The sequence below is a fragment of the Alligator sinensis genome, unplaced genomic scaffold (genome assembly GCF_000455745.1).
Source record: "Alligator sinensis unplaced genomic scaffold, ASM45574v1 scaffold240_1, whole genome shotgun sequence".
NCBI classification, from domain to species: Eukaryota; Metazoa; Chordata; order Crocodylia; family Alligatoridae; genus Alligator; species Alligator sinensis.
Window position 1 is genome coordinate 2,338,884 of NW_005841902.1, and position 18,878 is coordinate 2,357,761.

At 40.4% G+C, this 18,878-nt stretch overlaps 1 protein-coding gene across 19 annotated transcripts in view; it reads right to left on the reverse strand.

The window, feature by feature from the left end:
• CUNH9orf3 (chromosome unknown C9orf3 homolog) overlaps nucleotides 1-18,878 on the reverse strand; it is a 307,749-nt gene that overhangs the window by 245,915 nt on the left and 42,956 nt on the right. For all 19 annotated transcript variants that reach the window (XR_003092784.1, XR_003092780.1, XR_003092782.1 and 16 more), the window contains one exon: nucleotides 14,846-15,094. Coding sequence is in view for 15 of the 19 variants with exons in the window: in XM_025197657.1 (XP_025053442.1) it covers nucleotides 14,846-15,094 (249 nt within the window). In the remaining 4 variants the exon portion in view is untranslated. The remainder of the gene's footprint in view (nucleotides 1-14,845; nucleotides 15,095-18,878) is intronic.

Below are 18,878 nucleotides of genomic sequence, written 5' to 3' on the forward strand. Positions count from 1 at the left end.
TACTCTTCCCTGCCATGGCAGGGGGTCGGACTTGATGATCTGCTCAGGTCCCTTCCGACCCTACCAACTATGAAACTATGTGCATGTGTATGGTGGGGTGTGGGGGGCCTATGCGGGGGGCTATGGGGGTGTGTGAGGGGGTGTGGCTGTGTGCATAAAGGAGCAATGGAGTATGTTGGGGGGGTGTATATGGGGGGTTGTGGGTTCAGGGTGTGGGTGTGTGGCACCTGTAAGGCATGAGGGAGGGTGGGGAGGTGAGGAGCCCCCCCTCCCCTCCCCCATGGTGTGTAGCAGCAGCAGGCGTGTGTGCTTGGGGCACTCATGCCCGATGTATGGCTCCGGCCTGCACTTCACAGCGTGGCAAGGAGCGCAGCCCGGCCAGGCTGCCTCTATTGCACAGCGCTCCGCGTGATGCACATATAGCTCGCGGCACTCGTGCGCTACACAAGGAAAGCCCCATGTGCTGGAGCTGGCTACCTTCTCCATTCCCTGCCTCATAGGTCCCAGGACTCCACAGGGAAGCAGGGGCTGGGGCTCCCCTCCACTTCTGGTGGAGTCCCGGGATCTGTGCAGCAGGAAGCAGCAGAAGCAACCAGCTCCAGCCTGTGGGGCTTCCCGGTGCTCACGTGTCAAAGAAGGGAGCTGCCAGTGCACTGCACAGAGCACTGCATGACAGAGGTGGTCTAGCCAGGCTGTGCTCCTGGCCACGATGTGCAGCGCTGGCCGGAGCTGTACACTGGGTATGAACGCCTACACAAGGCGCAAGCACCCCAAGCACCCCTACCTGGCCACCGACACAGGCTGTGCACCAGGGGAGTGCATGTGTGTGTGTGCGTGTGTGTGTGTGGGGGGGGGGTCATTACACCTCTGCATCCTCCCTTACACCCATACCCTCCCTACCCATCTAAGCTCTGCGCTGCCACCACCCCCTGGGCATAGGCTCCATGCAGCCGCCAGCTCCAGCCCCAGGCTTCCACCCACCTGCAGCTCCCCCGCCCTCACCACTTCCCTACTTGGTGCTCATGGTCAGCAGGACACCGAGGAATCCAAGCAGGTACCCTAGCGGCTCCAGCAGTGGCAGCAGCAGCCTCGCCCAGAAACTGCGTGCTGGCCGGGGCAGGCCCTTCTGCCCATGAGGGTGAGAGTGAGGTGCAACAGGGTATGTTGGCAAGGGGATGTATACACGGGCGCCTCTGTCCCACCCTCATGGGCGGAAGGGCTGGGCAGGGTGCAAATCATTGGTGGGAGCTGCAGGCTGGATGAAAGTGCCTGGCGGCCTGGGTCCAGCCCATGCTCTGTATTTTGCCTGCCCCTGTTGCACCACCTGAGGTGGTAGTAAGCAAGCACTCATCCCTAACACAAACAGGACAGAATCAGAACTACTATATAACAAATCCTATTAAGTGGAACATGAAGTGAAATATCAACATGGGGACCACCCATTTTGATTCTACACAATCTTCCTTTACTTCAAATCTCTGAGTCTCCTTTGCATCAATAATTTCCTTCTCATGCTCTCACTTTCAGGTGTATTATTTTCTTTTCTGGACATGGAAAGCAAACAAAGCTAACAGTAACCAGGAGGTAGCATGGACCACACCTAATTTTTTAAATCTAAGATGATAGCTATAGCGAGACAGACTGAGACTAGGTAGGTAATTACACACTGGCACTGCAGAGAAAACATTACACATGAGTGTAATGCAACTTTGTTGCTGCAAGCACAATTTGTCATGAAGACTTGATTTAAAGGCTAAAGACTCCTGCCCTTTAAGGAGCTTCCTAGGTGGGAATGCCAAATTGCAGGCTATTATGTCTGACCAAAGCGACTATGCAGCATGAAAGGCTGAAAATATATAGAGCAAACCTGGTAGAACAAGTGTGCCTGGAGAAGGAGCTGAAACTCCTTGGACAATAACAAGAAACTGAAACTCCTCGGACTATTTCTCTTTTTTCCCCTCTCAAATGAACCTGCATTGTGGCCAACCAGTTCGAGGTGTTACGTATTACTCTTAATATGCCTTCATGGCATATGCTATAAAAACTCTCTTTGCTGTGATTGTTATTAGCAGTCTCAATTTGATTCATAGAATGGATTGAACTCTTATGAAAGTGTATGCTGCAAATACATTATTGAGTAGTATTTGACTGTTTCACTACTGTTCCGTAACAAAGTATTTCTTATCTTATACAACTCTGTATTACAGGAAAAAAAATATTCTAAAAATTGGTTTCCACTGCATGCCAGCTTTGATCCTGCTTTCTCCTGACAATACAACGTATGGTTATTAGCTAATTATTGCTGCTGGCAATTATTGTTTTTGCTCTTTCTTTTGATCTTTTTTTTAAGAAAGATTTTTTTATTGTTAAATCCTTCTATGACTCATATAAAGACAAAGAGAATTATTTTTGTTATCTATCTTTATATATATGTGTGTGTGTGTGTGTGTGTGTGTGTGTCTGTGTGCATGCACCTAATATGGTGCATGTGTGCACATATATATACTTTTTCTCTTAAGCTGAGATGGTTTATGCCAAGTTTATGCTGGGAAAAATTTTTTATAGCCAAGTTATAAACCACTGAAATACAAGTTCATACTGGAAATGCTGAGACACCCTTAACTATAATGATGCTAGTGGGCGCAACTATAATTCCAATCCCAGATTTTAATAAAATGCAGTCACTCTTCTACAGTAACATCACAAAGAACCCTATTAACTATCCAATTACTAAATGAAGAAATAACATTTTCTGTAACTCGAGCCAAGGGAAAAAAAAGTGTGCTTCACATTCCAGCTTAAAACACTGCTTTAAAGTAATGGGACATATTAGGAGGTCTATTTCATACAATGTAATGTTTATTTGACTCATTTGAAGTAAGTGAACTTCTGTAGAAGAGCCAATTTAAGAATATTTGTTTAATAAATAAAAATGTGTAGTTTCTTGAGTGTGCTTCTAATTGCAATGTTAGTTTCAACTTTCTTAGAAATCTCAGATACCATATCTCCAGCCAAGATTCCTTTTTGACAACTTCAGGTGTTCTAAATTAAGTGAAGTGAAAGATTTGGGATTCATAACAGACCATTTCTCGTTCAACTCAAAATTACAATAGTAACTAATGGGCTAGGGACAGAAGTTACACATAAACTGATTTAAGTGATCAGAAGCTGGTTTAAACCTGCAACAGAACAGAAGTTCAATGCACAAAAACCACTTTCAAAATGGCCAAAACCAGTTTAAGATAAACCTGGTTGGAAACAGTATCAGACTTAACTGATTTAGGTCACTGCAGACCTTCACCTGCCTTTCCCAATTAACTTCTGTCCCAGATCCCTTCTGGGTTCAAGTTAACTCACAGTCCCCCAGCATCCCAAGATGCTTTACAGCCCTGGGCTATGCTGCCTGCTCCAGTGGAGCAGGGACTGCCTCGCCCCTCTGTTCCTTAGCCTGCTTCCTGGCTGCATCCATTAGGCCACAGGGATAGGTGGGTAGGGGAACAGACTCCCAGCCCCTCCAGCCAGGGTCCACACAGTACATGGGGGGAAGACAAGCCCCTGTGAGGCAGGCATCTCAGAGCCTGGCAGCCCTCTCCTCTCCTGACTGCTTTAGCAGCTGCCACAGAAGGGAGGAAGATGAAGTCCTCTGAGCCTGCTCCTGCAGCCCAGCATGGGGGCACCAGGGAGCCCCTGCCTTGGGGGACTTCTCCCCACCCCAGCCCAGGGTCCCTCAGCTGCAGGCAAACAGGTGGGGTTGGGAAGAATTCCCCTCAACTCCTGGGGCTACCCAGGGCTGGAGGACCCTGGGCTGGGGTGGGGAGAAGAGGGCAGGGGCTCCCCAGTGCCCCCATGCTGGACCACAGGGGCAGGCACCTGGTCAAGGACTTCTTGCTCCTGCAACAGCTGAAGCAATCAACAGCTGGGAGGGGCGAGGGGGCAGGCGCCCCAGGGCTGCCTGGGCTGGTGAACCCCACCCCCCCCAAGGTAAGCCAGCCCCCGGATAGGGGGCTCCTAAACCTCCTGTGGGGGGACAGCAGGGGTTTGAGTGTACTTGGCTGGGCTGCCAATGGCCAGCAGGCTGGGAGATGTGCTCTAGCGCCCCTACCTCCTGGCCTGGGGTCAGTGCAGACCTCCCCCTGCCTTTTCCAATTAAAAACTGAACACTTCTACCTATGCAGCTTAGAGGAAGCTGTCTAGTTTGAATTGCTTTAGCCTCAGGCTTTTTTACTTTCTGTACTTAATTAGCCTTGGGGTTGTAGATCTGAGGTCCACAGGATTTCATATAAACTCAAATGGGCCTCTTTTTATTCCTTTTTTGCATCAGAAAGCTATTGATTTGTTTGAAATAGAGTAAGTCTTGGTTTTCTCATAGTATTGCTCTATCATCCATGAACGGCAGGACCATAAAACAGACAAATCTTGGATCATTTTGACCCTAACAAAGGCTTCTAGAGTATTAACAAAAAAGCCTGTGGAAGATGGACTAAAATGCAAATACACATGGATTCTCCAAACAGAAGTAAAAATTCTAGAATCTACACAAACCAAAGCTGACTTGTTTATAACAAACATACTGCTTTAAGCATGCAACATCCTACAGAGTTTAATCTAAAAAACACTTCTCTTTATCTTCTAGGTACTTAAATAGAATCACAGAGAGAATCATAGAATCACAGAGAAACAGGGCTGGAAGGGACCTCCAGACTAGGGACATAAATTACACATAAACCAGTATTAGTAATTGGAAACCGGTTCAAATCTGTAACACAACAGAAGTTCAATGCACATAAACCACTTTCAAAATGGCCAAAACCAGTTAAAGATGGCACCAACGTGTCAGATGGCGCTTCTGTTGACTTCAACAGTCCTTGGCTAAGATTACAGATTAAAACAGTACCCAATTTAATCTTGCTGCTGGATAAAAAAAAAAGTGGACACATTCAAAGCACTTTGTTTAGAGTAGCCTTTACCTGTATGTGTCTAGAAGAGAGTAGATTTGTTACTGCACTTCCAATGGTGACCTATCAAAGCGGTGATTCAATCCTTGATCTGCATTATCAGCCAAGCACAAGTTCATGATGCAGAAAGAGAAAGGTAGCTCAAAAGTAATACAATTGTGGATGGGGTTATAAAAGCTAGTCCAGATGATGATGTAAAAATCCATAGTTTCTCTTCAGTCCATACTTAACACTGTAGCAGAAAGCCCCCTTTTCCTCTTGCCTGCATTTGCTCTCCCCTCTTTGGATATGTTTCTCTTTTTCTACCTTTTCTTCCTTCCTCTCTCTTTCACTTTAAGATAAGGAATTGTGTTTTAAAATTTGTGTGCGCGCATTTTGTATCTCCCCTTGTAGTTTGGTATTTTTATCTATTTGTGTGCCATGGCATTTGTAGCTTATATTTTATACTCCTCACCTTTCAACTAAATGTGTTTAGTTTCATAAGTAAGTTATACATTGTAACAATGTTAACAAGGGCAGGAATCAAACTGCCCTTCCCTGTATCAGGCTGGCCCCTGAAAGAGAGAGTGAATCAGTGATTGAATGTGTAACAAGGTAGCACACACCAATTAACACCTGGAAGCTGCAGATCAGCCAACGGAAGCACTCAATAGAAGACAATGTAACAACTGGGAAATCTCTAAACGTCACTGATCAAGGGCTAGAAGCCCTGGCCTGAGTTAATCAACGCTGGGGACCAACTTTTGAGCTGAGTATCTCCAGATCAGCCGCTCCCAGAGCCTTATTCTAAATTCATCAATGGACTCCCAAACCTGCACGTACATGTGGACGACCCCTGGGGCTGACAGATACCGTCCAGTAGCCACCGAGGGAGGGGAAGTCCCACGAGGGTCAATGACCCCTGGATTGGGCAAACCTGAAAACTGGGAAGTCACCAAAGTCTGCCAAGGACAGATAAAAGGCAGTGAAAAGTGACCCTCAGTGGCGCCCTCTTGATCTCCAACTCGACCAGACCTGTCCAGCCAGAAGCACCAGCCGGCGACCCCCTTCTGGAAGATGATACCATGCTGAAAGAAGCCTCAACGACAGACTCCAGCGCTTGTAGGATAGGTATACCTGACTCTGTAGCCTGCTACTGTGTGTGTGTATGTGTGTGCATGTGTGTGTGTGTGGGGACCAGCCCCAAGGTTTATGATTACAGTGTTTCAATCCACCTAATAAACTAGAATTTTAAGGATCCCGAGTTGGACATTTGTAGTCAACAACACAATCTCATTTGTATCTCATTATCTGGACTAGTTTTTATAACTCCTCTGTCCCTATGGGTTTGCTGCCTTATTTAAGCCTTTTGACTTCTTCAATCCTCCTTTGCTTCTCTCAGCAGTTCACCTTTTCCTTTTCTTCCCCCTTCCCTATCCTTTATATTTAAATTATTGCTTTCTAGTTGGAAGCCCTCCTCCCTGCAGGTTCATTCACAGCAGCTAACAAAGTTAAGCTGTTGCTTACAAAAGCTTATGCCTCTGAATTAGTCTATAAGGTGCCACTTTAGCCTGTCTTCTGCCTGAATTCAGACTAACGTGGCTACTTCTCTCTGCCTTACAGGCAAATTAAACCAGTAGTACAGCAATTAATAAAATAGGAAAATTATTTTTCCAGTCATAATCCAAGAGAAAAAATACATAACACTCTAAGTTTTAAAAGTGACTGATTTTGGATGCCTTACGTTTTGGGGTTCTCAATATGGAATGACTGAGAAAGGTGTGATTTTCAGAGACTTGCATAATACCCAGTACAATGGGATCCTGGTCCTCGGCACTACGATAATATCAATAATAAACAACGGTAAAAAAGTATTTTGAAAATTTAGACCAATTTTGTGACTGTTGACTTTATATGGCTCACCTCATTGAGGTCCAAGTGCCTATTATTCTATGCTCCCTTTCTCGTCTCTGCTGCAACAGTGAAATGACACAATGAGCTTCAGTGAAGATGTGGGCACAAAAGTAAAAATTATCTGGCTTCCAAATGTATTTTATATTCAATCTTAAATATTTGTTTAGTAGAAATAGTCATTTTAATTTCAGTGCCATTTAAATTTAAAACCTAGGAAAACAGATTTGCCAAATGAAAAACAATGTTGACTAAATGGAAACCAGTTGTTTTTTCAAGCGCCTAAGAGGGACTGATAGAAGCACTGTTAAAACATAAGATACACATATGTCATTCTTTTTTAAAAAAATTATGAAATGCTCTTTAAATTTTTTTTTAACAATTTTGACTTCAACTTAAAAGCAACACCAATCTCCTACAATGGATGAGAACAATCGTACACTTTCTACTGCATCAAGCAAACAGCTTTTTAGCTACAGAGAAAGGTGATAGCTATTAGCCTCACCCTACTGCAGGCTTGTGTTCAGAAGACATCTGTTAGGAGTTAATAAACGAGCAAAGCAGTTCAGTACGTTACTAAAGATATATCTTGGGCCTGCTATAGTCCAAATCCTGTTTTGATCCCAAATGACAACTGGGTGGAAGACTGTGACTGCAGTAGTAGCAAATTTCACTTCAGGCTCCAGCTAAGAGATTGAAAGTGTTCTCAGTGTCTAAATATCACCAAGTTCATACACAAGTATTTTGTAGACACATATTCCAAATGACTGTTTTCATTGCTAAGGCTTCAGCATAGACGGTCCTTGGCTGATTCTGTCATCTTGGCATATCCAAGAATAAAGAGAGCACACTGCCATAACACAAAGATGAATAGCAAATTAATTGGCTATTTATAATTGGCTAGACCCAACAAACAGCCTAATAATAGCTTATTTTAAAAGCACTAAATCCTGCAGCACTGAAAACTGGATCCAAATTCCTAGGATAGTGATACATTCAGGCTGGGCTTCAGACAGAAGAGGAGATCACAGAGTAAGAAAATAAAGCTAAATTGGCTGATAGACAATCTCAGAATTCGAAGTTCCCAGTTTAGGAAAATTCTCAATGCCATAACCTCCAGTACAGCCACTCCCCCCAGTGAAAATAAAAGAAATTCTTTAAATGGATATCACATGCATCCTTGTCTCCCTCTAAAGCGCCCCCACCTAGTGATCAACCTTCTCCTCTATTCCAACAACCAAACCCCTAGAGCTCTTACCCCAAATATTTGTTTTTTATAAATATTATCTGTAATATTATCTGTAACAGAGGAGCTACTCTAACGGAGTGTGCAGGGCTTACAGAAACCTTCAAAATAACTATCAGAATAGTTATTACCCAAATGAGGGAGCATATTCAATCGCTATGTAGCAAATCTATCTTGGTATTTATAATTTGCCATCACTACTCATAGATCACAAGCATAACGACTACAAGGAGAAAATAAGAATTTTAGAAATAATTTCTGTGTGATTTATGAAACAAAATCTGTCACAGAAAGAGGCTTTTCATCTTGAACAGAACTCAGCCATCAAAAACATCCAAAAGAAAGAAATATATTATTAAAAGTAATTTGCAACATACAACATTTGGTTTGTGCTTGATTTCATTTCATCAATATTATTTATTTATGATTTGTATTGATATGTAAAGAACAGAAAACATTATTAAACAATTTCCTCTGCTTCCTTTTTTATCTTAGAACTATTAAGAACATCAAGAATGATTTTCTTCCAAGTGTGAATTTTGAGCTCTCAACCCTACATTGAAGAGCAGCATGTTGAATCTTTAGCAAAGATGCCTTTCCTCCTGTTATTGCTAAGGATTTTGCCTTCAGTAGATGAGAGCAAACTTGGAAAACAATTTTTATAACAGTCTGTAAAAAAAACCCTACTTGCTTTATTAGTTTCACTTGCCTGATGTCTCTAAACCCATACAGGCTCCAACGCTATAAACATCTACTACATATTCACTGAAATTCACTCTGTTTGAGTAGATTCTTTGAGTTAATTTCACACACATAAGTGGCTTCATTTAGGCAGATGCAGAATTATTTGTAGGATCATTCCAGTTAACCATCAAGCTATTTGCAATGTCTTTTAGAAAAACAAGTAATAAAACCTTATTTCCTATTCTAGGAAAAGAAGCAGGAAAAAAGTTTAAAAGATCAGGTCTTTGTAACATTATAACAGCTCTATAAATGACCTTACAAAAGCTGATGCAAAGAAGAGAAGTGAACTGTTAGCACTGTTGGATATGCCATCAGCTATATATAAGTAGGGACCTACCTACCTAAATCGTGGCAAGACAAACGTTTTTTTGCAGCCCACTCAGTGTGCCAAGCCAATGTTGCAGGCATTTCACAGTGACCTTGCCCCTGCTCCTCAATGCTGATTGGTAGAGAGGCCCAGGGGTGAAGAGGGACATGGGGGCGGCTGCCACCTTGATTGCTGGCTGCTATTTGTGCTGCCTGGCCCCTTGGTTCTGATTAGCAGAGAGGCCCTGGTGGGAGAAGAGTTACAAGGGGGAAGCCGTCATCTTCTCTGCAGCCCCTCATGCTACCCCACCAACTGGTGCCCTCCCTTCGTGGCAGTAAGAACCACTGGCTCCCACGGGACACCAGCATTTTATTTAATTTTTTTTGTTATTGTTGTTAATTTTGCACATTTTGTGGACATTCCCAGATTTTGTGGTTTCCATGAAATCCACAAAACTGTGAATTAAGTAGGTCCCTATATATAAGAAGTAGAGGCAGGACTGCTAATGCATAAAAAATAAAATGCCAGAAATATTATTCAATTTATTCAGCTCTGCAAATTAGTCACAAGATAAGGCATCAAATCTTTTCCACAAAAAATTAAAGCCCAGGAAACTGGCCAAATATAATTTTGCAAGGTTGCACATAATAGAAGAGTAACATGAGTTGGAAAATGGCAATATTACTTGTGTTGCTTTTTCAAAAGAGAGGTACTTTTTACTCTTAAAATGATTACCAAGGACCATTTGAAGGAAACAGAAAAATGGGGACCAAGATTTTTTAATACAGGAGGCTAAATTTAGCATGCTAAAACCATAGGTAGACAGCTAAAGAGTGGGCCTGAGTTTCAAACATAGCGGGCACATCTGCACTTTCATTATGTGCCATAATAACAGATACTAAACTTAATGTGCTAATCGGCACTACTGCGCATTAGCACAGATGAATGGTTTTTAAGTGACGTTAATGCACATTAGACCAAGTCTACTGCGAATTAGAGCATTAACACAGTTTTTGCCAGCCACACTAGTGTGCAGTACAATTCATCTAATACACAGTAAGTGTCTCATGTAGATGTGGTCACTGAGGATCAAACAGCTGCCACTAGCTTTAAAGGGCTCACCAACAAACCCCTACTGGTGTCAAGGGAGCTCAACATATCTGAAGTCACATCACTTATTTTGGAATCCAAATAAGGATCAAATAGCCTAACTTTAGACACCTAATTTGAAAATCTTGGCCAGGATTTGAACTGCTTAGGAGTTCCTTTGTTCTAGCTGTTTATTGGCTCTACTCTGTGATAACACAGAGTTTTATGTCATGTTCCTAGCTAGGTTACTGATACACAGAGCTTTGCTAAAAGACTGCTCCTTTGCTGGTGCTCATCCAAAAACTAGTACATCTAAAAATAAACCAATAAAACAGCAAAGGACATAGCCTCTATCATTATTTAAAGCCTCCATGTTGCAAACTGAATTTTAAGTTCTATTATTTGTGAAAGTACATTTCAGTTTCAACGTAAGTAAAGCTTAAAGTCCTCTGAGTGATAAACACTAGCACCTGCAAGTTAGAAAGGTAGAAAGATGGTACTGGAACCTCCGAGGACTGAGAAATGGAAACTAATGAGCTTATAGCAGAAATCCATGGGTAGTTGGTAGGCCTGTGTGAACCAGCAAGCATTTGCTTTGGATTCGGCTGATTCGGAGAGACAGTGATTTGATTCGGTGATTCGAATTGCTGTCCCGATTTGATTCGGTCAATTTGGATTTGGAGATTTGGCGCTGATTCCGAGATTTGGCCATAGACTATAATGGGGAATCACTAAAATGCCTATAACTTTGTGGGGTTTTTTTTACAGATTCAGATGAAAACAGCATAGATGGTGGCCCCTTCTGAAGGCATGAAGCCTGACAAGTTTCAAGGAGACAGGTACAGAGGTTTCTGTGAAAGTGCCCCTCAAACTGTTGAAAGCAAAACTCGTATTACTTGTACATGTTAAGACAGAGTGAGGTGAAAACAGGAGGGAGCTCAGAGAAATAGATCGCAGTCACTGGCAGCTACAGATGTCAGTATCAGAGCAGTCTTTCTCCCCTCTCAGTCTTTTCCATATATGGAAGATCACCCCATCCCCCTCCCTCTTCTCAGTTTCTGTTTCCTGCAAGCCTTCCGAACCTCCCCGAATTGATTCGGAGGCTCCCGATCCGATTTGGACCTTTTAACAGGTCTCCTACTTCAATTCAGATTTGGAGATGAGTCTGCCAAATTGGGCCGAATCTCCTCCAAATCGAATCGGGTACCGAAGCTTTGCACAACCCTAGCAGCAGGTATGCCGAAAAGATTATTTCAATGTAAGCAGAGAGTGACAGAAAATCATGGACTTGATCTTGATGACAGATAGGTCAGCGGGTGCAAAGAAGGACTACGGGTCTCTGTATGTAACAGACTTTCTTGGGGAAACCAAAAATTAATCTGTTTCTTGAGCTAGGGACAGAAACTAAACATAAGCCTGTATAAGTGACTGGAAACTGATTCAAATCTGTCACAGTTTTTACTGTAGTGAATAATGTAACTATCTAAGAAATTGCAGATATATTCTTCTCTCATGCTAGTATAAAACCAAAAGAAATACTACTGAATTCACTAGAATCAAAATTGGTGTAAACACAGCAAGCACAGAATAGATCTCCTGACTTCAAAAGAGGAGTAAGAAGCAGGAGGGGATGATTGTGATTATTATAAACAATCAAGATCCTGTTTCTATACAAAAGCCCTTAGTAAATTAAAAACTATGGGAAGAGATATACAGAAAACATTAGCAGAATGAATGGAATTTTCCCCATAAGGCATCTGTGGAGCTTTAAAGAAAATGCGGCTAATCTGTAGCATTGGCTGCTGGAAGAGACAACAACTTAAGGTTCCTAATTAAACGATTCTATTCAAGAATCACCATCGTTTCATAACACTGAAACATGGGGTAACACCTCCTTGAATAAATGAAAGTACTTTGGGGTATAAAACCACAGTAACTATAGGCTAATGAGGAACAGACAAAGAAAAATGTGAAATGCTGTAAAGCCTTAATAGTTGAGATAATGACAAAAATTTATGACTGCTTCCTTCCCTGGCAGACAGGAGTACAATTAGAATTCTCAAAACAACAGCCCCTTTGTGCTTGCATGCTGCGTTATGTTTGTACTGCTACAGATAGACTAGATGATAAAAAATAAATAGTATAGCACCCTTGCTAACCCAAGATAACAGCAATCTTTTTATACGGTTCTGGACCTGGGTTTATTCTGAAAACGGAGTTATTTAAGTCATTATAACTGCAATGGCCAGGAATTAACCATTTGGGCCACTTGCTATGCACAGAAGCTTCTGTATGCACAAGGACACAGGACAAGAACAAGCATGCTCTTATGGAGCACTTTATAATTTCCTTTGTGGTCCAAAGACAGTCTACCATTTAAATAACTGAAAATTATTTATTTCTTTAAAAAGAAGAAGAAGAAGAAGAAGAAGAAGAAGAATGTCCTTGGCTTGATGAACTGTTGAATGAAAAGCTTCAGGAAATGCACATGCTTTTCCTTTCATCTTTTACTTATACCAAGGATACGGATCACTTGGAGCTGACAGCCTTTAGAGTAAGCATAAGGAAATATGAGTATAGGTTTTCTCATCTCATTCACAAAGGAAGTACTATTACTTCTATATTCTGAATACACAAACTTGACTCAAATAACCACAGATGGTTTTGCAACAGAATAGCCTAAGGCTGTCTTGTCCCTAAGAACTCTGGGAAGGACATATGCCCATGGAAGCTCTAACGGCCTCCCGAATAATATTCTCAGGCCTGTAAGACCATCCAAAGGCTTTCATCTATTGTGTTCTTTCTGTTTGGGCTGCCCTCTCCCTCCCTTCCCGCCTTCCCTTTATGTGATGCACACATCTCCTCCTCAGGTCTAAGTAGTATGAGTTATGACATCAGTCCTAAATCTTAGTTAAGCATACAATGCTGTCGAAAAGCTCTTGAGAATTATTTCTTGCAGGCATGCTACAACAGGCAGTAGAATGCAAGAGGACTCTCAAAGTAAATATCAGAAATGATCCCAACACAGAGATAAAGCTCATTTCACAAACCAAAAATAACCATCACTGAATTCCTTACCTTCACTTTCTATTGTTTTATATATTTAAAAAAAAAAGAAAAAAATACTGCAACACCATATACCACAAACTATATGACAGGACATGTTGGCCAAATCTCCTGTTTTTTTCCATGATGAGGTGAAACATCATTAAATGTTGCATAATTCAGCACTGCATGTCAGTGCATATCAGTGTAAATTATAAGTAGAAATGTACATGAATGAGACATTCATGTGGCAAATACAGAATAAACACTTAAGATTTATGATTGGATTAATTTTCCCACAAGAAATTTACATATTAGTAATCTATATGGGGAGAGCACTCTGGATCAACAATTACTGGTTGGCCTATCTGGAATCTAGAGCTGCCTCATATTGCTGTTCTAAGAAACAGATGGCTGAAAGCAATCCTACTGGTTGTTAGGAAAGCACTGGAGCAATGTAGCAATCTGGAAATACCCACTACTCTGAAACCACTACCCTCTTGTCTTTCTGTACAACTAACAGCATCTACCTAACCGTGGGCATTATGCAAACAAAAATACCATTTTAATCTTCTGCTGTTTGCAAAAATTGCCTCTAGACTGATATAGTCTTTAGAAACCAAAAAAGCAACAATGGCATTTCAGTTGGTACATTTCCCTGTCTTAATATTCCAAAAAAAATTCTAATACAGTTGCATGATTTAAAATTTTATTACAGAAATAATAAAATTATTCCATTTTGTAATATCCAAGGACTCTCTAAAACCTTGGAGTGATCTGTGTTCAAAGGTTTCTTAGTCTTACAAATAATTGTTTCAGTTAGATAAATCACAAAAGCTTATGAATAAACCCCAAGTTTAGCAGATTTTTGTATGCCCATGTTTTGCTAGGAATTAAAGGGGGAAAAGCTACTACAAGAAAAGACCACGAAAGCATCAAAGTATGGAAATGAAAAGAAAAGAGGAAAGAACTTTAATTTGGTTAATGGGGAAAACTCAGTGCCACATGTTTAATGAGCTTATATATTTCCCTTACCCACACCCTAATAAAGCTGAAGATCATAACATAAAGGATGCAAATAAACCATAACAACATGAAGCAAAATTATAGTTCCAAAAATCAGTCCAATTAAAATAGTGCAGCAAGCTAGTACTGATATGAAGCTGAGATTGCTAGCTATTGGATAAAAGAAGTCTAGCTGTTTCTGTTTACACTAACCCCACCTGTGAAGCAGGAACAAATAAAGGCTTGCTATCATTTGGTCTAAGAGCCAACAGAGAATGCAAGAAGATTTCAGTTTTCAAACCAGTACTGGCTGATTACTCCTGAAAACTCCTTTCAGTATGTAGAAATAGAGCAGCTGGCTCATAGTCATAACTCAAGTTGCTTACTTTCTCCATACCATCTGAGGAACAACACAGATACCAAATGCAGATGTGGCCTTTAAACAATCAGTCTGACTAGTTAAGAAAAACTGGGATGCAGCACGTAAGAATTAAATGATGCAGCAAAAGCAAAAGAGTTATAAACTTAAAAATAAAAGTACATTAGAGAGGCTTCTTTCTGTACCTGGCCATTCCCAGACTGGAAAAGTTGGAAGGGACTATCAACACATCAAGCCTGGAAAAGGGATGAGTACCCAGTGTAGCATGAGCAGCTGACAAGCATTGAGGAATCAGCTCAAGCAGTATCTCTGCACAGAGGTCCTTCAGGCACCATGGAGCAAAGACTCGATGAGGAATGACTGGTTGAGATGTGGCACCAGGATTTTGGAACCGGCAGGGGGATTCCAAATGACCACAGCCCCCTTCGACCAACCTATGAACAATAAGAAATGCAGTGGTTTAATTTGATATTAGAAATAGGCACAGCTAGATGTGAATACTGGAAGTTAGGATCTTCTGCAGACACCAAGGACACAAAACTATAGATGGACTTGCACAGAATGCTGATTCATTTGTGTTCTCAGTACGGCAGTGAAAAATTGTGGAGCAAAATTAATAAACTTGGGTGGAATTGATTTGGCTACTCCAATCTACAACAAGTAAAAGTAGTAACACCTTGTTTTACAGCAAAAAGGCATTAAAAAAACATGGGTTCAAATGCAACTACTGTACAAGCCATAACTGCATACATTTGTGTCTGTGTGCATATTTTACAATAAGAAAATATGGAAAAGTAAGTGAACAAGAAGAATCAAAGTAACTGAAACTAAAAGAATGATACAGAATTTCTAAGATGAATGTTTTGAAACACTTCAATATTTAACCAAGGAACAAAGTCTGGATTCGTTTTTCCTGAAATAAAAACAGAAATATGGTTTCAATAAAATAAAAGTTCAATTTCGTAAATTAAAAATGCTTCTGGAAAAAAAAACTATTAACAGTTGTTCCTACTAATAAAACAGCAGTGGACATAATTTCAGTCTTATCACTGATAACATCTGAAAAAGAACCACTTCAGAACCAAATGTGAACTGCGTATCTTCTATGGAATGGTTTCTATCAAAGGTGGAGTTGGAAAAAAACCTACACTTCCTAATGCTTTTAAAAGTAGGTATCTGTCTAAATGAATTCAGCTCAAAGAAAAATCAGCTTCATAGATTTTCACCTGCTAGCTTCTCACCTCTACAACACAGTCTCTTTTTGGTGGATTGTGTTTTTGGTTGGTTGGGTGGTTTGGTTTGGTTTCTACTTACGGGACAGATTTTTCAAATACTTTCTAGTAGGTGTAGTGCTTATTATTACTATGGTAAATATTAGCACCCACTGCAGTTGCTGAAATGCTGGCATGTAACTATCTATGTTAAAAAACTATGCAATAAACACCACCCAACATTTATGCAATGCCTCTTTATCTGAAACGAACCCTAAACAATTTTCACAGATCTACACAAAGAAACCTCACCCAGCACTGAAACACAATGATCTCTAGTGAAAAAATGCCACACTTATTTAACATTATAAGTGAATTTACATAATATTTTTCAAAGGGTGGTGGCTGAGTGACTTTTTAAAAAATGTATATCAGTCAAAATGTAATTACCAGGCTTGAAATCTGACAAGGGCATGAAAGTAGGCACCCTGAATCCTTTGAATAATTGCCCAGGATTTTTCACAGACTAATAGACAGGAATCTAGCTTGATGTCTCTGGCTCAGTTTTATGCCTTCTATGATGCTGCTCTAACTGTCAGAAAAGCCTCCCTCTTCTAGCTCCTCTCTCTTCCTTCAAACCAACAGTGGAGACCCAAACTTTTTGTTGAGAATGTTTTCTTTTTTGAGAAATCTGCCTTTAAGATTTATCAGATGAAATTTATATTTCAGATGAGTTTGTACATTTTCAATGCCTGTAACATGCCTAGAGCTAGAAGTATGTCCAGGCATCAAAATCAAAATAAATACATCCCACCTTAAAATAGCTTTCTTTCAGTAGTCCATCCTCATTTCCTTATTTCTCAAGAACTTCTGGTCTTCTCATTTGACTAACTGCACTATGCTTCCCCTGTTTTATCTACCTTTGGGCCCACTCTTCATACTTTCAGGACCATGCCAAGTGCATGGAAATCAGTGACTACACTGATTTCAGTCTTGTTGACTACAGTGGGTAAGAACTTGATAGAAAATATTATGTAGAGAAATAAGGGTTAACAGCATCCAAAACTTAGACTCAAAAATCTCTCAGACAAATATCTGATGACTTTTTCTTTTGCAAAACACCCCCCGCTCACATACATTCGCCTTTGCTACCTGGACATCCTGCATTCATTTTACCTACAACACAATTTTCACGTAAAGCCATCTAAATTAGAACTTATACCTATCTCTCATTATGTACAGGATAGTCCCTTCTTGCTTCATCTGATCAAAAGACCTTAAAATAAAGTGATTTTATTTTCTATAAAAATAGTATTAAAAGTTTTTCAAAATGATATAGCAGTAAGTAGAATGAAAAATTATAACCAGTTTTATATTTCTCAATAAGCAGCAGCAAATTAAATCCTGAGGGGAAGGACTAAAGAATTCAACCTTTGAATAAGAAAGATATGAATTATTAAGTTTTCTGTAAATGACAGAAGCCAGATTTGCATTTTGTGCACTTTAGTGAGAATCGCTGCAGTTAAGTAAGTCTCACACTGATGTTCCATATGTACAGGCACAGGCCTTATCACTATTTATGTCTGGTAACTCCCACCACATGCTAGGTGCCATATAACACAGAGACAAGACAGACAGACAGTAAGGGAATGGCATATGACATGCAGTTTCAGAAGAGGCTGGCTGTATCATCAGAGGATAGATGTTTTAATAAGGTGACTTCTTTTAAAAAGAAAAATAAAAAGGCATATCTACTAGTGACCATAATTAACCAGTCACAGTCTGCCCTCACAGTCAAAAAGGAACTTGAGGAGAGATTTTAAATGACAAGAGAGTTACAGCAGTTGGTTCAAGGAGGACAGGAAGGCAGGAAGACAGTGGTAAGAGAAGTCTCGTTGGTGGAGCAGTGAAGACATGAGACAAAAGCAACTACAGAGCTCAATAATAGGGAAAGTACTAACTGGAGAAACAGACAATATTTGTGGGATTTACATTAAATGTATACCAGGAAAGATCTTATTGTAAAGGCAGCAAAAGTCTAGTCCAGAGGATTTTTCATTACTGAAAAAACTTCTCTGTTCCTGGTACAGTTTGCTTATTCTAAGAAGTTATGATTCAGCATCCAACAGACATACAACAAAAACAAACTCCCATGGAAGAGAATGCGTAAAACAAAATAAAATAAAACCACAAATGGAAAATACTTGATGCTGCGGATATTAGGGTTTTTTTTCTATCTGAAAAGGAAGACTTTCATGCAGTGGTTAAAACATATACAGCCCTCTGCTCTGTTTCTACCTCTAGTATGATCTTGGGCACATTGCTCATTCTCTCTGTGCTTTTATTTTCCCATCTATAAAATGGGCATAAGAACAATTCTACCAATGAGATCCTCAATCACACTACACTGCTCCATCCAGGCTCCACAGGCAAGCTATCCTTGGCCCTATCCTTCAGCAATGCCAGGTAGGGTGGAACACTTAAGGGTACTGCTCATGGAGACAGTAAGCTTACCATATGGTCATTGCCCGTATTTACATACCAAATGTTATGAAAGCACTGTCTGAAAAAGTTAGAAAACAACATAACTAAACACTTGCAACATTTTTAATGTAACGTATCTGAATAACTAATTGTCTCTCTTTTTTCATAAACACATAACATAATTAATTACAGTAAGATCAGCAAAAAGTACAGATATTAAAAGCATGGCACATTAGAGAGGAATGTACAACATAACGTAACTGCAGCATGTGAAATTCTGTAGATACAACAAATATATTCACAGTGGGGATGTAGCTACAGTATTACATGTTATGTTTTGTCAGATACAGACACGTCCACAGTGGGGGTATAAGTATGGAATGATTTTTAAGGTACATTTAATGGTATAAAAAAATGAAAGTTTCAAACCATATTTTTCATCTCATTATTTTAAAATAAATGAAAGGCTCTTTTTCTAAAGTTCACTGAGATTGTTATTAAAATTAACACAGCATCAGCTCAG